Source organism: Phaseolus vulgaris, chromosome 7 (assembly GCF_000499845.2).
Source record: "Phaseolus vulgaris cultivar G19833 chromosome 7, P. vulgaris v2.0, whole genome shotgun sequence".
NCBI lineage: Eukaryota > Viridiplantae > Streptophyta > Magnoliopsida > Fabales > Fabaceae > Phaseolus > Phaseolus vulgaris.
Genome location: NC_023753.2, coordinates 38,644,010 through 38,668,687, shown reverse-complemented (window position 1 = coordinate 38,668,687; position 24,678 = coordinate 38,644,010). Strand labels below are relative to the sequence as shown.

The 24,678-nt window shown below is 29.9% G+C and overlaps 2 protein-coding genes across 4 annotated transcripts; one reads left to right on the top strand and one right to left on the bottom strand.

The window, feature by feature from the left end:
* Positions 1–5,044: 5,044 nt before the first annotated feature.
* LOC137830718 (prolycopene isomerase, chloroplastic) lies at positions 5,045–10,845 on the top strand. Of its 2 annotated transcripts, none has more exons than XM_068638200.1 (13): positions 5,045–5,672; positions 6,199–6,405; positions 6,500–6,599; positions 7,483–7,565; positions 7,831–7,887; positions 8,050–8,202; positions 8,285–8,363; positions 8,487–8,635; positions 8,729–8,863; positions 8,972–9,085; positions 9,500–9,610; positions 9,718–9,826; positions 10,459–10,845. In XM_068638200.1, the coding sequence occupies exons 1-13, from the start codon at positions 5,223–5,225 to the stop codon at positions 10,530–10,532; spliced, it is 1,821 nt and encodes a 606-aa protein (XP_068494301.1). In that variant the 5' UTR covers positions 5,045–5,222; the 3' UTR covers positions 10,533–10,845. The 2 variants fall into 2 exon arrangements, with proteins under 2 accessions (XP_068494301.1, XP_068494302.1); XM_068638201.1 differs by having other exon boundaries at positions 5,455–5,676.
* A 1,208-nt stretch (positions 10,846–12,053) lies between these two features.
* Positions 12,054–23,642, bottom strand: LOC137830717 (ABC transporter G family member 22-like). 2 transcript variants are annotated; one of them, XM_068638198.1, is made up of 11 exons: positions 23,284–23,642; positions 22,118–22,509; positions 17,421–17,488; positions 16,867–17,102; positions 16,345–16,500; positions 15,984–16,167; positions 15,237–15,545; positions 14,419–14,706; positions 13,542–13,826; positions 13,120–13,227; positions 12,054–12,521 (listed from the first exon to the last, which is right to left on the bottom strand). In XM_068638198.1, exons 2-11 carry the CDS (start codon positions 22,497–22,499, stop codon positions 12,300–12,302), a joined length of 2,238 nt encoding a protein of 745 aa, XP_068494299.1. In that variant the 5' UTR covers positions 22,500–22,509; positions 23,284–23,642; the 3' UTR covers positions 12,054–12,299. The 2 variants fall into 2 exon arrangements, with proteins under 2 accessions (XP_068494299.1, XP_068494300.1); XM_068638199.1 differs by having other exon boundaries at positions 22,118–22,514; positions 23,284–23,409.
* Positions 23,643–24,678: the final 1,036 nt, after the last annotated feature.

Sequence of the window (24,678 nt, the reverse complement as noted above, 5' to 3'; positions counted from 1 at the left end):
ATTTTATAAGGAGTTTTTTACTTATACATTTTTTTCTTTAAGTAAGGTATTTTGAAATCGTAATTTATAAATTTTTTAAAGTTGGTATGATTATAATTATTGAATATTAAATAATTTCATAATTCTTGTTTTTTTCAAAAATGAGTTTGGGAGTGTAGTTCGGTGAGAAGTAGGTTGTCCTTCGAGATTGAGTTCCAGTTGATCACCAAAATAAGAAATTCATCTGAAAATAACTTTTTAATGCTTAGATCAGTTGAAACATAAAGATAGACAAATTCTTTATAATATGAGATAATATAAATTGTACTTCATGAATAATAGAGTCACGATATTATCTGATGGATTATTACAAATTATTTGAATTAAAAATGTTTTCATAATTTATTATTTTCGCGTTTAGGTATTGTTTTTCTTGCCATTGTTTACGAGACTTTATTGTGTTTTTAGTTTCAGTGCACAAATCTAAACTTGTAAAATTTATATTAACAGGGAAAAAATATATAGAGGCGTTTATAGTTTTTTAAAAAATGATAAAAATATTATAAATTTGCATAGTTTTACTACTTTTTGAAAAACCTATTTAAAAATACATTTCTAGCAATGTTTACATTTTTAAATTCACTAATTGTGACTAATAATGTTTTCATAATTTTGCTTAAGATAACTCTTCAAATTACCGCATATAATTGTCTCAAAGAATATAATGATTGTGTAGAAAATAAAATACACTAAAAATTCTTTAAACTTTTATTTACAGTCATTCCAAGTGAAATAAAACAAGACAATATATTATTAAGATTAGATATTTGGTATAGATATACGAAAATAATTTAAAACTGTAACCGTGTTTTAATATATTAAATTAAAAAATGTTCTAGTTGGCATAAGAAGTAGTAACTTATATTTTTTAAATAAGTGGTTCATGATTTACGTTCTTTAAATAAGTAGTTCAAGATTTAAATCTTTATTATATTACTTTTAGATATGGAATAAATGATTTTTGAATTTTTATTAAAAAATTATTACAAATCAGATTACGAAATAGCTTCCAAATTAGATTAGAAGGTCTTGGCTCTATATATGTAATATCGTCATCTATTAAAAATATTTTTTCAAACGATGATTAGTACTGTAATAAAAAAAAATTTAGTAAGATAATTACGACAAAATATTTTTATATGAAAAAAAAAATTAACTTACTAAAAAAAATTCCAAATACTTTTTCATATTCAATAATCTATGTCACTTAAAGTTAAAATCAAAATTATTTATATATATTTTTCAATTTTAATCTCCAAATATCACAAAAACTTCATGTTCTATGTTCCGACTTCAAATTTAAAAGATAGTATCACTAAAATCAATCACCGCATTCGAAGTATTGTTCGTTTTGAATATCTACTCTGAGTGATGTGAAACTATATTGATGTACCGAAACACTTTACAAATTCAAAATTTCAAAACGAATAATATTTAAAATATAAATATTAATTTTAAGAATACTATTTCAATAACATTTTATATATATATATAACCAAATTATTGAATGCAAAAAAAAAAAGTTATAGAGGAATGTCTTACCAAAAAAAATTGGTTCACAAAAATGAGTAGGCAGAAGATAAGGAAAGAAGGGGCCACCGTTCAATTTAGGTTTACCAAATGGGATTGGATTCCATCAATTATCACCATTAGGTACAATTTTAAAAGTCTCTTTTTTCATTTCCCTTTTTGTTTTTAGGTTAAAGAAGAAAATGTTAGGTAACTTATATGAGTAATAGCACATTGGGTGGAATTTTGGCAATAGATAGCATATTCTTGGGGAATATGTTAGCAAACAATTTTGCCATCTTTTAGATTTTTTAGAAGGAAGAATAGATATACACTTATGAATGACTTAGGGTTGCACTTTTAAATATCAAACCCAACTCACTTCTAACCCTTTTCTTCTCTATATGCATCAAACTTTATTTTATTCTCTAAGCCTAATTAAATCACTTTAATTAAGCCAAACAAACAAATATATTTTATTTTTTTTTATTTCAAAAAATTATGATGTTATGTCCTTGAAGCATAAGCAAAAATTGGAGCATAGATATTTTGTGACAACAAAATATTATTGTTTTATCATCTATTAGGTTGTGCAAGCAACATAATCCATTTCTAAAGTTGTAGTTTATAATTTGAGTGAGGACAAATATTAACTTTCTCATTTTCAATTGAAGATTTTTATCAAACCAAAATTTTTCACTCAAGTGACCTTCTTCATTTTAATAATTTATGTTTTTTTAATTTAAATAAATATTTTTATATAATTTGTTTTACATGACACGTACTGGGTGATTAAATAGTGGATTAAATGGATAAGTGAGTTATGTAATTTGATTGAAAAATGATAGATATATGAGATAATAATTTAACTAGTTTGTGATTGAAACATTAAGTATTGAAAACCATTATTGAAAAGAGAATTTTTTTTTTTAATTTTATAATAGTTCAAATCACGGAGATTTTTATATCAAAATTTGTAAAGTAATTAACTCTTATGCTTCATAAAGCCATTTCAAATATGCAATTAAATTTCCTTTTAAAATAAAATAAAAAGTTCTTTTATGATGTGTTTAATATATTTGATGAGATGTGACATAAGATAGATAAAGTGTATTCGTAAGATAGTTAAATTAGAAATTGGTAATCTGTTAACATTATTACAAACGCAATATTTAACTTTTTGTAGTAACAATTTATTTGAGTATATAGAACCGAGTTTAAATTAAATAGATAATTAAAATATTTAAAAAAAGTTATAAATAGATTTAACTCAATCTCAATTTAAGAATTTATGTATACATTTATAAATGTATTGACCATATAATGTTATCTCTTCGATCTAAAGTTGATATTTTATTATGATTTTATTTTTAAAAAATTCATTAATGAATTGAAGAAAAGAATAGTATATAAATTATTATTCATCAGGACTTATGAGCGATACAAAATACTAGAACAAATTTATTAATCAAAATAACCGATCATAACATATAAAAAAATTCTTAAGAAAAACATGTAGATAATATTAAAGGAAAGTTTTTTCATCTGATTTGGCATGATATTAATTTATTAGATAAAATTCAAACCCCAAAAAATAAAACTTTATCATATGTTATAATTAACATGCATTCACTTAAAACCTAAAGTAACCCAACGTTCCAAAACTTAAGACTTCTTTGAACTATCTCTGAAAATTTGACCATAAGAAAATTCCAATAACATGTCATATTTAATCCATGTCTTGGACCTACGGTAAATATTGGATTAAAACAAATTTGTCTTTTTATATTTCACATCAAACTGATTTTTTATTTCTAGTTCAAACTTTAGATTTTTTTAGATATTTTAAGTAAAAAAATTATTGAAATAAATCATCATTAATGTGAATGTTATAATATTATAATACAATACATACTATAAATTTATTTGTTAAAAAAAATAATGACTCATTTTAATAATTTTATTATTAAAAATAGTACTCATAAAGTTTAAAATTTGAATTAGGAACGAAAATAAATTTTGTGTTATAATCTATGAAGCTCAAACATTTCTCTTAAATGGTGTGTCGATGTCGGACACTCATATAACACGTATCCGTGAAACGTCCAATTCAAAAAGTATTTGTTGGATTGTAGTACGGTTCTAACACAATTTTAAAAATGAAAATACATTAATTTTATAGAAACTCAAACTTATTGTTATAAATTTTTATTATAATTATAAAAATAAGAAACAAATTCTTTTGAAACAGTCATGAAAAACATTTTTCTGCTCTAAAAAATAATCTGGAACATACCTGTGCACATAAATCTTTATTGTAAATTTATATAATATATAGATCCGTGTCCTCGTGTCCTACATTTTAAATATTAAACGTATCTTCGTATCCATGTCGTATCAGTGTCCGTGTTAGTGTATGTGCTACATATATTATAATACATATAAAAAAAAAAGTACATATTTAATCTTCAAATTTCAAGATTTTTGATTAAATTGTTTTAAGAAGAATCATTATATAAACATAAGGAAAAATATCAACATGGGAATACGCATATTGCTGCATAATCAAAATATTTGTTGACTAGGATAATATTTTAGGGTTTAGGATAACAATTTTCTAATTACCATATCAATATAATTTTCTCAACAATTTTTATTAAGTTTCAAAATGTTTTCCCTAAATTAGGAAATTTTATATTTTGGTGTTAAATTGAAATTATGATTGGAAAACAGAATCCCTATAATAAAAAAATAAATCAATCCTAAGTATTTGGTATTGTTAAGATTGTACTTTTATTATACGTAACAAGTCAAAAGAAATACAATAGTGTTGATTTAAATCATCATGTTATGAATAAAAACAAAATCAAAGATATTCAAGAAAAGTTGAAGGTTAAAAAGATATATCAAGTAGTATATAATGAATTATTGTATAATTTAGTTATTAGGTAAAAAATTATCTTATTTATACGTAACAAAAGAAAATAAAAAATAAGGTGTACAACTATCATATACACAACTATATTATTTCTCTTTTGTCTTTTTATTTTAAATATATTAATAAAAATGAGGGAGAATTACAATAATTGGGAATACATTCATTTATTCTTTTGATTGAAGAGATAATTAATTTATAACTACGAACATTACTTAGAAATGATAATAATTAAAAGAATAATTTATTGGATTGAACTGAACTGTTAAAGAATCACCACCCAAATAAATAAGCTAATCCTAACTATAAATTAATATTTCTACGCCTAATGAAAACATATAAATTATAGGAAACAATATTAAATATTTAAGTTCTTTGTGTATTTATAAATTAAATATAGCAAGTGCCCCATTACACATAATTTAATAACATTAATGTAAAATATAAACAGTGATAATGTATAATTAATATCCGCACATACACTTATTAAATATTTATAACAATTGAATGATTTTTTCTCATTTTAATTAATTAAATTTAATAATTTGTCAGTTTTTGGACAAACTAATGACAAACCAAACATTGTGTGTGTTCGGCAGGAATCAAATTTACAAGTGAGTGGAATCCTCACACATCAAGAACATTACAAAACATTGCTCCGAACATCCATGCCAACGTAAATCCTAATTTGTCGGACCTCTACTTTCCATCAGACCACAACCTTCTACTCCTTCTAATCATGATCACTTCCCCTTTCCTCTCTCTTTCTCGATACCCTTTTTCCCACACTCCCCGTCATTTCCCAGAAGGGGCTGCTTCTCAAAGTTCAAACTTTCTGCCAAATTTTCAGTCTTTTGCCTATGGAAACCATGCAGGGAGTGGATTTCCATCTGGGTCTTGCTCCAATGCTCTCAGAAGAAAAAGGGTGTCCGTGGTGTGCTCAAAGTCAACTCTGACTGTGGAAGAAGTGGCAGAGAGAGGAGTGAAGGGTAAGGGTGAAGAGTTTGATGCAATTGTTATAGGGTCTGGGATTGGGGGGTTGGTTGCAGGGACACAGTTGGCAGTGAAGGGTGCCAGAGTTTTAGTTTTGGAGAAGTATGTGATTCCTGGTGGAAGCTCTGGATTTTACCAGAGGGATGGCTATACTTTTGATGTGGGTTCTTCTGTCATGTTTGGTTTCAGTGATAAGGTCAGTTATTTTTTTGTTCTGGGTGCATGCTGTTTTTTGTGTGTTATGATTTACTTTAATTTCATTAGTGATGTGATGAATTGTGGATGATGTTGCACTGAAGGAATGTGGATGTTTTGTTTGTGAGAGGGACTTTCTGTTTCTCCCTGGTTGCAATGCATTCAGATTTTTTGTTTTGGAGGCATATTCATTAGTAAACACACTATTTTCTGTTTCCATCAGTGTTACTGTGCTTAATATTAAGAAAGAATTGGAGAGATTCACCTCACCTTAACCAGGAATAAAACCAAATTATTATGTGTGTATTTTACAAATTTGTGAAGTTGAGTTAGGCATAAACCTATTTACTAAGATTGGGTAATTATGTGAAACTGGGTTTTTGATCAATTAAGCGCCTAATAAGTGTAGTTTGCTCATTTTTTAATAATATGTTAGCCAATAGTAGATTTGGTCACTGGTAATTATTCTTATGTTGAATGATGTGATTCCTAGGATCATGAACACCATGTACCTTAAATTTGTGCAGGGTAATCTCAATTTGATAACACAAGCGTTGGAGGCAGTCGGTTGTCAGATGCAAGTGGTACCTGATCCAACAACCGTTCATTTCCATCTACCAAATAACCTTTCTGTTCGAGTGCACAAAGAATATGATAAATTCATTGATGAACTGACCAGTTATTTTCCCCATGAAAAGGAGGGTATTCGTAAATTCTACAGTGAATGCTGGAAGGTTTGTCTTAATTGAGGTGATTGCAGCCCCCTTAAGGCATTTTTGCCTCTCCTTGAAATTCACTTTTTTAAGAGCTTTAATGTGTTGTGGCTAGATTTTCAACGCACTGAATTCCTTGGAATTGAAGTCACTAGAAGAGCCACTCTACCTTTTTGGACAGTTTTTTCAGAAGCCCCTGGAATGCTTGACACTAGGTACTTTCATCTTGTTTATTTTTAACTGAAAGGCCACAAATTTAAAACTCTGAACTTCAATTCTAAAGGTAATATTGTTTTTTAGTTCCACTTAGCTTATCTTTTCGGTATTTTGATTGATTGGAGGAGTTATATTTTAACTAATGATTTAAAAGAAATGGCGAGGGAAGCAAAGGGTGAAAAAGTGAACAAATACATCACTCAACTATATGTAATCTGCAGTTTGTTGCTTAATGCCACAACCACAACATATAACTAGTTGACTCAACAAATTTTACCCTTACCATGAAAGATCAGGGCGGTACTCGAGTTAGACATGCTTATGCAAAATCCTTACACAAATAATTCTTTATCCTACACCTAGAGAATTACATTTCATGTACACAGTCTTGTTCTTTTGGTTGGGTGGAGAATTTGGATTAAACAAATATTTTAGAAAACTTATATTGATCTCCTAACTCCTAAGGGGTCTCAGACTTTGTGATTAATTTGCTCAAATCTTTGAAATGCATCAATTACTGCAATACCAAGTTGTGCTAGTTTATTTATGAAAATTTCTATATGAAGATTTCAATCATGTGAACATCTGATTAAATTTTGCTAAGGATGTGATCAGCCATGATCATTCTTGGTTTATATGTGTCTATAAATATATATGTATGTCTGTGTGTGTGTGTATATATATATATATATATTTTTTTTTTTTTCTTTTGTACAACATTCATGAGGTAGAGGTTAACCCGTAAGCATTGCATGCCTATTGCCTAATAACAGTACTCTACTGATAAGGGTAATTGAATCCGCACCTCCCTCTATATTTGGGCTTTTTATGAGTCTTTTCATTTGTTTTCACCACTTAGCTTTTTGACGTATCTTTTGACAGCCTATTATTTGCCACAAAATGCTGGAGCCATAGCTCGGAAGTACATTAAAGATCCAAACTTGTTGTCTTTCATAGATGCAGAGGTAGATGCGATAACTTATTTGATTCAATTAGAAGGTTCATGAATGTATTAAGGAAAATGTGTCTAGAAGTGTTATTCTGTAGAATGTGTTAAGAATGACAATGGGTCCCATCATACAAATTTGAGTCGTAAACAAACTGTGCCACATGTTTTGTATCATTTTCTAAACTATTTTAAAGTGAGATAGAAGTCATATTACTTATTTACACTTTGATTAATTATTCAATTGTTGGTGCATGATTGGTAATTTATATCCATGCTTGCAGTGTTTTATAGTGAGCACAGTCAACGGTATACAGACACCAATGATCAATGCTAGCATGGTAACCTCTTCATTTATCTTTTTCATTCTTTCTGTTCATTAAACTTTTGTATGGCATTAAGTAAAAGCACTTATTTCAAGTATGGTGGTCGGTACTATATAGTTCACCTTGGCCTCGCTTGCTCTCCATTTCCTGCATGGCTTGACTGTTTTTTCCCTCCAGGTTCTCTGTGACAGACACTTTGGTGGGATTAACTACCCTCTTGGGGGTGTTGGTGGGATTGCAAAGTCCTTAGCGAAAGGTCTTGCTGATCAGGGTAGTGAGATAATTTACAAAGCAAATGTCAGTGGTATTATAATTGAGCAGGGAAAAGCTGTAAGTGACATCAAAATAGAAACAAGATGACATTGTGGAAAGAAGCATTTTTTCTTCAATAACTGTACTATGCCTTTTGCAGGTAGGCGTGAGGCTTTCGGATGGGAGAGAGTTCTTTGCCAAAACCATAATATCAAATGCTACCAGATGGGATACATTTGGTTGGTTTCAAATTCAAATAAGAATTTTTTTTGTCAATATTTTAATGATAATCTTCGCAATGTTTCTCTGCCTTCATTAGTTCTTAGTTAGTTAATCCCTAATTGCATAATGTTAATCTTTAGGAAAGTTGCTGAAGGGTGTTCCACTCCCAAAAGAAGAAGAGAACTTCCAGAAAGTTTATGTTAAAGCTCCATCTTTTCTTTCAATTCACATGGGGGTTAAAGCTGAGATTTTACCACCAGATACAGAATGTCATCATTTTGTCCTTGAGGTAGTTGGAAGTTTGCTCAACTTAAATTTCTTAATAGTCCTTGTGGCTTAGAATGATTAATTAGCTTAATGCATTTCATCGGCCGCTCTCTAGAACAACTGGTCCGAATTGGAGAAGCCATATGGAAGTATCTTTTTAAGTATACCAACTGTTCTTGATTCATCATTGGCTCCCGAAGGTCACCATATCCTTCATATATTCACAACTTCTTCCATGGAGGACTGGGAGGTAGGCAATACTGATAAACAAAGTTCAAAACTTTCATATTGCATGCTTCTATGACTTCAGAATCTGTTTTTGTCTTAAAATATCTAATGTCACTGTTTTCTGTACTAGGGTCTCTCAAGAGTAGAATACGAGGCAAAGAAGCAGCTTATAGCCGATGAAATCACAAGCAGATTAGAGAATAAATTGTTTCCTGGTCTTAGATCATCCATCGATTTTATGGAGGTGTGGACTACAACCTCATACCTCATCCCCAATTAGTTGTATTTGAAAAAAACTAATTGTTGTCTATTTGATTGCTTGTGGACCTAAATTCTGTCATGCTAAAGGTGATAATTAAACATAAATGTTTGCATAGCTACATTTGTTTTTAAAAGATCCAAATCCCAGTTATCTTTCAGGATAGTGATGCCTGTTTCTGTCGAAGTGTTTTTAATTGTTGGCAAATCCTTTATTTCCTTCTTTTTAGTGATTCTATATGGCTGTCCTCTAATGTCATATTCTTTTTTGTTATGCTTCCTATCATGTTATCATATGAAGTACCTTTGTAGATGGAGGAAACTAACTATATAATGCTTAGAAATTCTTTTGCCTTTTTTATTATGTGTATGTTTTCTGAAATTGTAAGCTTGCTTGTAGGTAGGGACACCAAAGACACACCGGCGATACCTAGCTCGTGACAAGGGGACATACGGTCCAATGCCACGTGGAACCCCGAAGGGGTTACTGGGAATGCCATTCAATACCACAGTAGGTCTACTTCCTTAACTGAATAACCGGTTCAGTTATAGAAAATATTCTGCTATGCTTTTAGAATGCACTGCTTAAAGCAAGTCACAAACATATAAAACTTGCAGGGCATAGATGGCCTTTACTGTGTTGGTGATAGCTGCTTCCCTGGACAAGGTGTTATTGCTGTAGCTTTCTCCGGAGTTATGTGTGCTCATAGAGTAGCTGCAGATATTGGTAAGATAGAGCATTCATTTTCCTTCCCAATAATAGCAAACGGTCCTTCAAATTCTGGCAAACCCTTACATAATGCTTCAAATGCAAAAGTGTTAACCATTTCCAAATTTTTGCTTACCCTTTACACATAATGTGAAGGAATGCTATTGTGTTGTTCCTCAAATGGTAATAGCAAACATTTGTAAGCATTCCTTCAAATGCACAAAGTTGTTGTTTCTATAAGAGGCACTGTTGGTACTGTTTTCTACTCATATTTAGAGTCACTGCTGTAGCATAATGAAGGATTCTATTAAATATCAGTGCATATTGCTGAGGTGAAATTTTGATTCTAATTAGAGAACAACATGGACAATACCAATGGTATTGAACATGTGTTTTTCCTGTTAACTGCAAAATTTTAAAATAGACATAATCAGAAATTGAATGTCTCATGGCATGTAACACTGAGATTTATTAAGAAGGGACTTTAAGTCTAACTTAACCTCAAAATCGGTTTATGAGATGAGATTTGCATCTAGTTATATATTATGAAGTGCTTTAATCTCTAGCCGATGTAAGATCTCCAACAAGATTGATGGACATATAATTTCAGTTTTCTTATCATGATGTTATTTTCTTGTTCTTTTAAATAGGGCTGGAGAAAAAGTCACCTGTGTTGGATGCCATGCTGCTTCGGTTGCTTGGTTGGATAAGAACAATGGCATGAGGTTTCATACATAGGAGCATTTGTTGGATACAGGATGAACATCCCTTTTGCACAAGAAGTTCAACTTTCATCACACAATTGTTTCACTTCAGATTTCCTCTTCAATTTTCAAGAGTCAGCAATTTGCCACAGAAGATAGGTGGTGTCAGTTGCAACTCAATCCATGCATGCCACAGCTTGGGAAAAATGTTGGGGGGTCCAAAATAAATAAGCTTACAATGTATAAATCAAATGTGATGCTTTTCACAATTTAATTTATTACAAGTGATTCAAGTAAATTTTGGGTAATATTTAATATCGATTATTTTCATAAGTATTAGTCTTCTATGATATTAAAATATTTTTTACTTTATTATTATTATTTATAATAATACTTAGAACTTTGCAACCTTATCTGCAACCAAATAAATTGATGGAAAACTTATCTACGTTTTTTATTTGTTTTTTTTTTTCTCAAGAAACCTCGAGTTTTAAATCTGTATGAAAATATGCAAAAAAAAAATAAATGTTAATTTTCTTATGATTTTTTTCCAATGAATTTAAGAAAATAATCAAACTTTTATCAGAGTTATATCAATTACTGTAGAAAATTCTTGTAGGAAAATTTGAAATAAATCACAAGTTTGATAAAATAAAAATTCTACATAGATTCACTGGAAATAATAGGGTTGCAACGAAAATCTATAATTTCAAGTTATATTTTGTGAGTTTTCTTACACAAAATTACTTACAAAATAAAATTAGCTTTTTTATTATATAAAAAATCTTCTTTTTCTTAACAAATACAAATATCCAAGGATATGATGACTTTAATTTTTCAAGTGAAGTCTTCATGCATGTGACGATTTCACATTTTTTTTGAGTGAAGTCTTCTTATAGGCTAATACTTCACTTTTTTAATGATTTTATAGTAAATGCTTTTTTATATTTAACAATTTGGGTCATTAAATTTTATGTTATAAAGTTTTGTTTTTAATATTTTAAAGAAACATTTAGATGTTATATATTTTTTAAGATTGTTGAAAGTGAAGATTGAAGCAAACTCGTTTTAATATTATTTGATGTCTTCAACCATTTCAGTTTAATGAAGATTGAGTTGATGAGTTTATCTTACAGTTATATTAATACTCGAGTTGTATAAATGTATATGTTTTTTATCTTGATTAACTTTGATAAAAATATATCTAAGATGCATTAAAAGCAATCTTTCAAAAGCTAAGTTAATTTTGGTTGATTAAAAATATTCTTAGTCAAATGTAGAAGATTTATGTACCAATTGAACTCACACATGAAAAAGAATATCAATGGATAAAATCAGATTGAATTTGTCAATTAAATTGTTAAGATTGTTAACTCAAATTCAATAACACAAAAAATAATGTGATCTGAATTAAAAGCAAAATCAGAAAGATTCTTTTGGATCAAAACAAAAAGTTTGTTGGTGTCAAGTTATATCCTTCTTGACAATTGTCATTTCAAAAAAAGGTGTAAGCAACTTAACTATGGTACTTACACAGCAAATGGATAAACTTGAGTCAATTAAACATTGTTGCAGAGTTAAGTATCTCTCTAAAACAAATATCTGAATTCTCCAGATAATGCTGTGCCTATGATCACAGCATGTGGTTGCTTGTTTCACCATGCTAATGCTAAGTGAAATACAATATTCACAAGACTAAATCAAAAAAGCCAGAAGCTCTAGCTAGCTAGGTGCACCAATTGGTGTGTGTGTGTGAGTCTTGATTGATGCAGAGAGTGAAGTTTATGTTAAGCCCCAGATTGAAGTTTCATTCTTCTTAGAGAAAGATATGCCAAGAAACGGTAGCCAAAAACCATGGCTATTAGAGCAGCTACCTCTGTTGCACCACTATCAATTCTGATGCCATTTATGATTGGTGAAATGTGTTCATATTGAACCTTCAGCAGAAGTTTGTAGGTGTGGTAGTTGAAAGACATGTACCGGATCCATGAAAAAAATATGGGGACTCTCTGCCAAAGTAACTACACATGTTAACTATTATTCTGAACAAAAAAGTGACAGAAACTGACATATACATTATTACAACATGAACACAAACACAGACACTCCACACATATAATCTTTAAAATGTAGGATATAAGGACACGAATCTATATATTATATAATTATAAATTATATAAATTAAAAATAAAGATTTATGTATACAAGTTTTATGACTGGTTTAAAAGGATTTATTTTTTATTTTTATAATCATAATAAAAACTTATATAATAAGTTTGAGTTTTTTTAAAATTAATGTATTTGTCCTTTTTAAAATTGTATTGGAACCATAGAATTGTCAAAGATCCAAAAAATAATTTTTGAATTGGACACTTCATCGATACGTGTTCTATGAGTATCGTACGCGTGTCGGTGTCTGATATGTGTGTCCGACACAGACACACCATTTTAAAGGTGTGTCCGAGCCTCGTAACTAGTCCAGAATTGAATTTGACATTTAAAATCGTGTCAATTTTCTTTAGTTCAAGCTCTATTGTACTAGTGAAAATACCCTGAGGGGTTTGATGTTTTATTTGAAATAGAGACTGAACTGGAATGTTTGTTTACCTGCACAAAAAATCCTCCAGCCAGCATGAAGGTCATCACAGTTACTGAAGCTAAAGTTGTTGCTCTTTTCAAGTCCATTAATGTGGCTCCAATAGCAAGTCCAAGTCCCTGCTTCACAAAAACCATGGTAAGAACTCAATTTGGTTTGAAACACTGATTTTTTACAAAACAATTCCTTGTTTTTATTTTACTTCTTTTATTCAAAGGCATGAAAAATAGTATGAACATTTCTTGTTTGTTCACACAAATCTTTGAAAATAATATGGCTGATATAAAATCTTTTTACACTGTCATTTAATTATAGATTATCATATCTGACAAAAAAACTATTGGTTTTTATAAAGTCATGTTATTGTGTTTTCTAATTGATTTTACTTTGTATAAATCTTTATACTTGCATTATGTGGAAACTGAATGCATACCTGAGCAGCCACTATGCAGAGGAAGACAGTAAGAATGGTGAGGAAAAATGGTGCAACACTGAGTTTGAGACCAGCCATGAAATAAACAACAAGTAGAAAAAGCACTGGTAAAATGAGGTCAAGTGGAAGGTCACTGGTGGTTCTAGCCAGGAAGTATGCACTTAGTCTGTACATATCTGCTGCTCTCTCCTTACTCAGCATGGCTCTCTCTTGAGGAAATGTGAATATTGCAGTGAAAACAGGAAAAAATCCCCAGAAAACAGCAATAAAGAATAGCAACCCTGCCTGCAATCCACAAAGATCAATCAATATCTTACAATGTTCATGCTTCTGATATCATGTCTAATAAAGAAAAATACAATTCTGTTGTACACTTTTTCTAATGTGTTATTGTTGACTAAAATTTATTAAGATCACAAAATGTGTTTAACTATATTTAAAATATTCCTGTTTATGATTTTATAAGTTTCAATTAAATGCTTCGTCGTGGATCACCACCAAGTCTCACTTTGTACTTTTTTAACCTTTTGGTTTGTATGAGAATGGTTTATTGATGTATTTGCTCAGGTGTTTGTTTTTAGGTGGGTTCTCTGAGTTTAGTCAAGTGGGTTGTTTTTAGACGTTTAGCGGAGCAGTTTGGTTTGGGTGGAGGAGGCTTAGGGTGTATGTTCTATATAAGAGTTAAATCATTCTTTGAAGTGATTCACATTTATTTATTTTTTATTATCGATAAAAAAAAATTCAATAAATTTTAATTAAAAATAAAGAATATGTTAGAAGGGATGTTTCCAGCATTCTAGATGTGTATGTGCTTTCTTTCTTTTCCTTGGTTTTTATGACTTTTGTCACCATTTTAAGAGTAGCAGAAATAGCTTACCTGATCTTGCAGATCTTTTGGGTTCTTGGTATCTGATTGCCACCAGAGTAATCCTAAGATGACAGCAGTAGATAAAACTTGAGTGATTCTTAACCAGCTAAAATAGTCATGTCTACGTTCTTTGATTCCTCTCCAAAACAATATGGAATATTGCTCATCCCAACTTGCTCCCCATTGTCTCTTATGAGAACACACTTTAGACTTCACTGCTTCATCAAGAGGTATAGGAACCATTAGTTTTTTCTTTTCTGTTTCTGCTACTCGAGTTTCATATGCCTCCACCAGATACTGTTCAAATTCATCTTTGATGACATCAAGATTTTCTCATCTCAAGACTTGCATGATATTAAAACTCAACACTAAACTACATCAAATTTGCTTTGGTCATGAAAACCTACGCAAAAACTATGTCTACCTACTACTGATAGTGTAAAGAATTTTTGTATAGAATCATTTAATCACGAAAAGTGATATATTGACAACTTGCACCAGTCTACAACCTCATTTCTTTGTCTAAAATTTTAGTTTTTTTTCATGAAATGACAAAAATACCTTTTTTCATATCATGAATCACAGGTTGTATACTGGAGCAGGTTGTTAATGTATCCTTCATGTTTAATCACAAGAGCAATGATATATTGACACTCTGCTCCACTATATGACTTTTAGTTGATGATATAAAAAGGGTATTTTTGTCATTTCATACAAAAATTGAAATTTTAGATAAAGAAAGAGGGTTTGTATAATGGAACAAGGTTGTCTATGTATCATTTTTGTAATCCACAAATTGACATGCATGATAAGTTTGATAAGGTTACCTCGTGTACAACTGCTGGTGATGGTTTTCCATTTGGTGTTTCTGCTTCTGCATTTTCCATCTGCACTCTATCTTCCAACTCTGAAGGTAGGGAAACATCATTTATGTTTCCATTAGCAAGGTCTAACAAAAACTCTGCCGGGTTCATGGAAATAAGTGGTGAACATCCTATAGACTGGAAGTAAGTGAGTGTTTCTGATGCTTTTCCAAAGTAAAGCAAACTCCCTTTTCCAAGAAGGATCAGCTTGTCAAATTTGTGAAAGAGTCTGCTTGATGGTTGGTGGATTGTTGTCACCACTGTTTTGCCAGCCTACAATTGCAATTCACAAGCTAGTGATAAAGGTTTAGTCATGGATAAGATACCTTGCAGGTTCATCATCAAGCATAGAATAAAATTTTGTGATTTTCACTTGTTTTTAGTCAATAATATCATGTTTGAGAGTGTTAGGACAGATCCGATACCCAGACCAAAACTCAATTACCTATTTAAGTAACAGGGTTTCTCTATATGAAGAAGAGAAGAATTTGATAATCCTAGTTTTATTAGTCTTAGTATAGGGTTATCAAATTCTTCACTTCTTCGTTCAGAGAAATCTGTTACTTAAATAGGTGATTGAGTTTGAGTCTGTCTGTAGTATTGGGTCTTGGGTCTGTCCTAACAGAGAGCGTGTTAAAAAGAGCGTCTACCAGTATTTCTCATGAGATATTAGGTGTGGTCTAAAATCTTAGGATATGATATAACAAATACCTCTGCTATGTCTTGTAGCATCTGAACGATCCTCAAGGCTGTTGTAGAATCCAAACCAGATGTTGGTTCATCAAGAAAAAGAAGAGAAGGGTTGATTATGATCTCATTGCCAATACAAACTCTCTTTCTCTCACCACCAGATACTCCACGAACAAAGGAACCACCAATCATAGTGTCTTGGCACCTTTTTCATACATAAAATGTAAACTATTGGATTCCATATTTAAGTAGTAATAACATGTAAAATGGTTATAGTTCTCTCTACTCTTCACTCCTTACCATGTCTTTTTCTATAATGTGACTTTTGTGCTCATAATAATTTCGACACTCATTGTTAAGGATATGGAATGTAACCATTTACCTCTCCAAGCCAAGCTCATAGATTACATCTAAAGCTCGTTTTTCCTTTTGCTCCTTTGTGAATGTCTTTGGAAGCCTTAGTCTGGCTGAGTATGTCAAAGTCTCTTTCACAGTCAAGTGAGGAAAAAGAACATCATCTTGTGTCACAAACCCTATCCTGTCACAAACAAATACAAGTACACCATTTGAAGGGAAAATAGTGTTAAACCTCTATCCTATTGATGGAAGTACATTTTGATCACTAACAAACTTGCAACCTTTGACTTGTTAAGAATTTCATCACTATGTTTAAATTAAGAGAAAATCTTATATGCATTGATGAAATAACTACTACAAAACTGTTATATATGATATGGTGGTTAACTTTTGGATAATTATCTTAAAAATAACTTCTTTAATTTAATTCAAGTACCCTCTTTATTCTCACTTTTTGAATATGTTTCTTGCAGATGCACTTGGTAAGGTGGTATACAAATACACCATATAAGCATGTAAATATGGCTATTATAATTATATGTTTTACCTGCTCTTAAGGAACTTAGAGTATGGTTCATCATTGTAAGTGATAGAGCCACCACTTATAGGATGGCATAGCCTGCCACCAAGAAGGTTTAAAAGAGTTGTTTTTCCACTTCCTGAGGGACCCATCAATGCCAAAACTTCCCCTGGATTTACAGAACCAGTGATCCCATTCAAGATATCCTTCTCCTCAGTTGTGGTCATGCCTTTCATCACTACCTTGTAGCTCACATCTGTGAACTGCACATTCCATAACAAGAACAAAACTCATTATATGTGTGTCATCCATCACCAACACATCATAAGAACTATGCTCAATGTTATACAGTTCAAAATATATTCAAGTACTAAATAGCTATGTAGGATAGACTGACACGGACACTGATACAATATGGAAACATATAATCTCTAAAATGTAAGATACGCATGAGTTCAAAAAATATTCAAGTACTAAATAGTACTACTAATTATGTCAAGTTGTATAATGATGTCTAATATTGAATCTAACAGAAGTTGGTGTAGAGATGGAGATAATTATACATGTAAAATGTGCATTACCTTGAGAAATATGGGTAAAGTAGGTTCTGTTTGAAACTTTGTCCTAGGCCCAGCTTCGATATCTTCAGCTGCAACATACATAGTAAACAACCCTTTTTATAGAATTCAAGTTGGGAAAAAGAAGCTCCTTAATCAGAGGCCAACACAATTGTGCACTAGAAATGAATAAATGTGCTTGTTCTTGATCTTGACCAAGTCTATGTGGTGGTGTTACGTTGAGAGGGCAGATATCTTTAAAATGATTCGAAAGAAACTATGCATGGATGCTTCTCATGTCAGTGACACTACATGATCCATTAAAGGGGTGCAACATTTGCTGGTCATGAAAACTCATGTGGGGTAGCATGGATCATAGTGAAGTTGCATCCTCATATCAGTGAAAGTGAAAAGTCAACCTGAATTTAATCGAGGGGCCCAAGTATGAGGCAATTTGGTCTCCCAGAAAAAAGGAAGAAGGAAAAAAAAAACACAGACAGAGACAGTTTCACTTGTGTGTGGAGCCATAGGTACGACATAATTAACAAGTAAAATTGTCTTTCAAAGACATTAGTTCACAAAATGTGTCAGGTTCCCCTCATAACAGTACCTCAAGAAGAAAAATGGTTGGAGCTTTATATATGATGATGGACACAGATGCAGAAAGAAACCAAAACCTTGACTGAGAAGTCTCTCCAATAAATTGAAAAGCCACCCAATGAATCACATCAGAAAATTAGTACAAGTAGTAATTAGTACAATTAACTACACTTACTTTATACAGCTAATTATGTTTTTTAATCATCTTATAAACATATATACACGTTCACTATTACAAGAAAATCATTACATAAAAATTAATTTCAAACATCAAAATAATTAATTATTATTTGACTAGATTAGTGCGACCATTTTATAAACTAAAAAAAAATGTATTTAAAATAATTTATATTATTAAAAAAATTATAAAATAGTTTTTAAATTAGTTTTCAACTGTTACCTATCAAGGTTTTAGTTACTTACTACTTTATACTCTAACTTAGTTTATATTAATCTTTTAGAAACTAATTTAGAATATAAAATATTAGTAACTAAAACCTTAGTTTCTAATTTAAATACAAACTTAAAAACTATTTTATAAACTTTTATTAATAATCGAAAATATCAATATTTTTTAGTTTCTAAATTAGTATCTAGTTTAGTTAATATAGTGACTAATTATTTCTGATCTCTAAATTTAGTTATTATTTAATAATTTTTTTTGGAGTGATTTTTTAATTTTTATTAAAAATTAGTTAGATTTCTCCACTCAATCACTTTAAATTTTGAAGTCTTATTATGTTGGCTTTTCTCTCTAAGTATGTATACTTATAGCTAATTTAAGATTATTAAGAAAAATTATTTATTTAGATAATAATATTAATTTAATCTATTACTGTAATATTATTTTCAAAATTATATTTAAATAATAAATATATGGATAGAGAGAGAGAATATTCGTGTTAGGGTTTTAAATTTTAAAGCTTATTTTCTCAATTTTCGTGAGAAAAATATAGCATTTATTTATTATTTACATATTAGTAGAAAATTAATGGTATTTTGGTAAAAAAAATCAATAAAATAAATAATTAAAAAAAATCAGTCTGGTTAGATATATTTAAAAAAGAAGAAGGAAATACATATTTAGGTCATAAAATTAGTAAGTTTAAGAGGAGAAAAAGTCGAGCAAGCATAAAATTTATATAAACTTTTAAGAAATTAATTTAACCAATATTAAATTATTTAATTAGTAATTTTTTTAAAATATGTATATCAAATTTCACATAATTAATTAACATGTTCTTTAATATTTTATTTAGCCACGTTTATTTATACTCAATATATAGATTGTATGATAAAATAAAGTAGATTAATGAAAGAGCAATTAGTTTGTTTTCACACAATTCTACAAACATGATCCATTCTAGAGAAAATCCAATTCAATGATTGAATTGGTTTATTTAACTAAAAAAGTTGTTAAAGGATGTAATTAGTGTAAATGATTGATGTTAATGAATGTTTTAATATAAGTATAAATGTTAATGAGAATGGTGATGGAATTATTAATGAGAAGAGATAATGAAAAAGACAGTTATGTTGAAGAGGAGTGTGTTGTGGGGACCACTAGACTGAGTAATCAATCACGGGCTTTTTGTGGTTACACTCCTTCCTTTCAGATCTACCACAACCTTTTCTTTAATGCCAAATCTATCCAATTTACTTTTTACTACATGCTTTTCTATCAAACTTTTTCACAACTTTTTATAAGCAAAATATTAAAAAAATGAAAAAAATCATTTTGATTTTTTTAGAAAAAAAAAATCACCCAATTATATATTTTATGAGACTTGAGTGTTTGACTTTTTCTGGGCTGCTGACAAAAATTGTGTTCGATTTTGGAGAAGGGTGTAGATGATTTTTAATTTGTATTTGTGTCAGAAACCCTAAACCCTAAACATGACTCTGTTTGAGGGATGATGTCTATTGTGATCATGTCTTTATCATGCTTTCATTAGTCTTGATTTGTATTTGTCATTATGATTAAAGTTTTGTAAAATTTGTTGAATCCCGAATTAGTTGGGTTTTAAGAAGATTGGTTTGAAGTTTTTCTATACATAGATGGAACTATTTCTAAATTATCTTGTTTTATTTTATTTTATTTTTTAAATAAAAACAAAATTCAAAACCTAGCAAAAACTTATACTCTTAAAAAAAATTATATTCAAGTAATTAAAATTTGTTCCTAATTGAAAGAGTTATAAAGACATATATATTCATACCAATGGAAAAATTGTAATTTAAAAAATAATTTTGGTATAAAAATAGTAATGTGATTTTAGTGTAGAAAAGTTTGGTTGGAGTGATTACGGAAAGGTACGAAGAGGGAGTTGAGTTGTTTGGATTATAGCAGTTAACAGGAAAATGAATGAAGTTTTGATGTTCTTCACTTTCTGTTCTCTTTGCCCTTTCCAAAAGGTTGTTCTGATAAATGCATGCAGATGCTTCTTTCATTATTATTATTCACAAAAAGGAAATCTACTCAGATCTGTAAAGTAAATCTCCATCACACATCACACCCAATCTCACCATATATATTCTCTGGTTACTATACCTCCACGACACCATATATACATATAACATACCTCTTTAAATTAAATTACTCAAATTCAGATAGTATATACTTTATTAATAAAAAATATATCACTTTTATTTAGTATGCTGAGATTCCACCTTCATTATAAATTAGATGGTTCGGACTTCAAAGTTCAGAAGATAGTATCGTTAGTGTCAATCATCGTATTTGAGGTATTGTCTGTTTTGAAGTTAGAACAATGACATTGTTTGTGAGGACGAAAATGTTTCTTAGCCCTTCAACTAGGAGAAATCCTCCTCTTGTACCTTGACTAGGAGAGTTTGTTCCAGGATTGCCAATATAGTCTAACATCGCTTAAGAGTCGAGGTTAAGAGCAATTTAAATACATATTCCTCACTCAACTCACCTGAAAATCTTTTAAGGACAAAATTGCACCGAACTCCAAAACAAATCATACCTCAAATGATCCTAGTAATGCTATCTCTCAAATTTATCAGCTAATTTATTTATATAATAAATATTTTAACTCTAGAGAGGTTGTATTTTCAATAAAAATTGATATAAAATATCATGCATTTAGGAAGTCGTATTTGTATGGCTACTTTATGTATTTTTATTGTTTTATAGTGGAGAGAATGAAATAAGATAGCTGGTTTAATGGAAAAATAGAAGTAAAATATTATAAGTAGTGTAGATTTAACTTTATGTATATTCCTAATGATTTGAATGATACATAGAAAACAATTTGAATGATACATAGAAATTGATTTGAATGAGTGTAAGAATTTCATTTTCCAAAACTTTTTCTACTATCAAGTTCTTACTTTATAATTATTTATTTGTCCATTGAATATAAAAAATGAAAAGTGACATCATTTTCAATTATCCTGGACCATCATTGAATGATTGACGCTATATATAAGGATCAACCTATAGAATAAAACAAACAAAGTTTAATTCATTTCATTTGGTTTATTTATTATATATTTTACATTAAATGGAAAAAAAATTATACACTCTAAGTATTTTTAGCATATCATTGTTTAATCAGAATTGTAATGTTTCTGAAAAATTTTTATAATAATATTTGTGTTAAAAATAAATAGTTTCGAAAGAATAGTAAGTATGAAATTCTTTCTGCGACATAGACTGACTAGAACTCAATTAAATATACATATAATTTCTAGTACTCAGTTAGATATACATATAATTTCTAAAATGTAAGATAAAAAACACAAATTTTAAAGAATTATGTGTATAAATATGTTTTTATTTTTTTAACAAAAAAATATTTTTTATGATTGGTTCAAAAGAATTTGTTTTTTATTTTTATATTCATATTAAAATATATATATATATATTAATGTATTTTTATTTTTTAAAATTGTGTTAAAACCGTACTAAAATATCATTAATCTAACAAAATTTTTGTTTTAATTTGACACATTACCAATTCGTGTTCTACGAGTTTCGGTGTTTAACACAGCTTAAACCCTAAACACATCATTTAAGAAATGTGTCTGAAGAAGAAAATGCATGATATAGAAAAGTGAGGGAAAGAAAGAGATGGTAGATAGCATTAACTTACGAATATCATCATCGCTGAAGGGTTTGGAGTCAGCAATTTCTTCAGGAGGCATGGTGAAGCCAGTGAAGGAGAAAGAGAGTCCCAAGCTAGCACTTGAAGCTCTGCTCAGTGCTGCACCACTGCTCAAATCATCAAACTCCAACTTCATTTGGCTTATTTGAGCACTTCTCGACTTCCTTATGTGCGTGTTCTTCCCTCCGCCGCCGCGTCCTGGTGACGCGCCGGTCAGCCGCCTGCTCGACTTCCTCGAAAGGGTCCCGCCACCTTCCCCCACCCCGTTCGCAGAGTGGTCGCTCGACGGCGGCGACTTCATCGCCGCCACCATAGACTCCACCAACTGATCGGATTTCGTTCTCACTAGTGATGTGTTTGCTTTCTCCATATTTTCACCACTGTTCTCCAATAACAAAAAAATCTTAATTTAAACAAATAATGACTTACTTGAAATATTTCTTTTAATTCATTTAATCTTTGTTGATAACCAAATAAATATCATTAGAAGAGAAATTCTATTATCCTTTGAAAAATTGAAGAGTTTCAGTATTGCTGCTTAGAAATTATCTCTTCTTTCTCCGTATTGAAGTAGTGTAGTGTGTTCATGCCCTATTCAACCATTGATTCAAAAACAACTTAATTAAACAAATGAACCCCTCATATTATTTCTCTAGTAGAAAAACAAATTTACAATTTATATGGATCAGTTTATAATATTTTTTTTATCAACTAATAACATGAAGCACTTAAGAGTGGTTCAACCCTTATATATACCTATATAATAGGAACTAATTTCTTTGATCTCCAAACCATCCAAATGAAAAAGTAAAAAATAATCTACCACTATAAATCTCGTATAAGAGTTTATAATGTAAAATATATATACTACAAGAAATAAGGGTAAGTGTTATATATGTTTTAAGCTCGTTTTAGTTTTTTTTTATATGAATCACTTCTTATTCTTATGTATATATTGTTTCTTTCTATAAAAAAAACTGTAGAGTGGCATATTATATAGCAGAAATATTGGTATTTATTTGAGAAAGATTAGGAGGGAAAGGGTGATAAGAGTGAAGTAGTGAAAGAGTAAAAGGAGTAATAATTGAAGAGAGGAAAAGATGATATTATTGTATATAAATAAGTGAATGGGAGAAGAAAGAAGAAGAGAATACCTGGATGGAGAATAAAGAGTTGTTTTTAGTGGTGATGATGATCCCAAAATGGAAAAGAAGACCAAAACTCAACTCAGAAACAACACCAATAGATGAAATATTAGCACACATCCAATCATGCACAACACTCACACTCTCTTATAAAGGGCAATTAAGACCCTAGCACAAGTTACAAAACTGCCCTTTGCCTTCACTGCATATAACACTATGTTTGCTATCTTTTTAGATAAGAACTAGACAAGGAGATATGATTGCACCCTATGGACCTTCCATGCACGCTAGGTAAGCCCATGGTTGCCCTGCATGCCTCCAACATAATCTTAATGCAATCTCTCTTTCGATCTTAAGTCCGTTCAGATACCATCGTTATAGGTCAATCACTACAGATATATTGTCTGTTTTGGAGTTTAAAGTTTCATCACGATTTTGTCTTTAAAAAGTGTGTCGATGGGTTAAAGGAGAAAGATGTATTTAAACTGACATTGATCTAGACTTCTAAATCCTAAATCCTAAATTTTAACTTAGAGGTCAATCACTACAGGTATATTGTTTGTTTTAGAGTTTGGAGTTCCATCACGATTTTGTCCTTAAAAGACGTCTCGGTGAATTAAGAGAGAAAACTATATTTAAATTGACCTTAATCTCGACTTCTAGATGACGTGAGACTATATTGAACGTATCGAAACTTCCTTTTATTTTTTAATTATTATTATTATTTTATTATTATTCATGCAATTCCTCAGAGTTTGGAAGTTTGTGTCAACTAGTTGGATGGAGGTTGAAATGGTGTAAAAGGTTTTGGTTAACCATATATGATCCAATGAAAGGAGTGAGGGTGGCAACTCATGGCTCATGTGCCGGCTAATTAAGTGCTTCTAATGAGGACAATACTCTCATTATAATCATATAATCATGCATATTCATTTGGTAGGGTTATGGATAGAATTCATTTTACAGATATATCATAGTTTATTCTAAAAAAGACTCACTTCTTACAAGTTCAAAAATATTGGACTTAAGAAACTGTACTGAAAAAATAAGGAAAGAATGTGTTCTAGAATTGAATTAAGTTTTATTAAATTATCATATTTTGGTATTAAAAAAAAATATTACTGAATAATTCATTCAGCCTCTTTTTAACTTACCATCTTGAGGTGTGTGTGGTCTTTCAAGATACACTTACATTCATTTGATCTGAGAGTGGAACTTAAAATTAAAATAAAAGATAACTTTTTGTTACTGTACAAATAGTAAATAGAGTATTAAAAAACTAATTTAAAAAAAAAATACTGTATTGATTAAACTATATATTATTTATAAATTAAAAAAGTATTAGTATTTAAAATATTTTATTATTAATAATAAAAAAATTAAATTAATCTTTTTTTATCTAAT

What these genes read in the sequence shown, in the direction of transcription:
- LOC137830718 (XM_068638200.1), top strand. Translation starts at nt 5,223, where the DNA reads ATGATCACTTCCCCTTTCCTCTCTCTTTCTCGATACCCTTTTTCCCAC. An exon ending in TCTACAGTGAATGCTGGAAG is followed by an intron (nt 6,406 to 6,499) that starts GTTTGTCTTAAT and finishes TGTTGTGGCTAG; the next exon opens with ATTTTCAACGCACTGAATTC. An exon ending in TAGAGTAGCTGCAGATATTG is followed by an intron (nt 9,827 to 10,458) that starts GTAAGATAGAGC and finishes TCTTTTAAATAG; the next exon opens with GGCTGGAGAAAAAGTCACCT.
- LOC137830717 (XM_068638199.1), bottom strand. Translation starts at nt 23,394, where the DNA reads ATGTGTGCTAATATTTCATCTATTGGTGTTGTTTCTGAGTTGAGTTTT. An exon ending in TGCTACAAGACATAGCAGAG is followed by an intron (nt 15,546 to 15,983) that starts GTATTTGTTATA and finishes TTGCAATTGTAG; the next exon opens with GCTGGCAAAACAGTGGTGAC. An exon ending in CAAAAGATCTGCAAGATCAG is followed by an intron (nt 13,827 to 14,418) that starts GTAAGCTATTTC and finishes TGTGGATTGCAG; the next exon opens with GCAGGGTTGCTATTCTTTAT.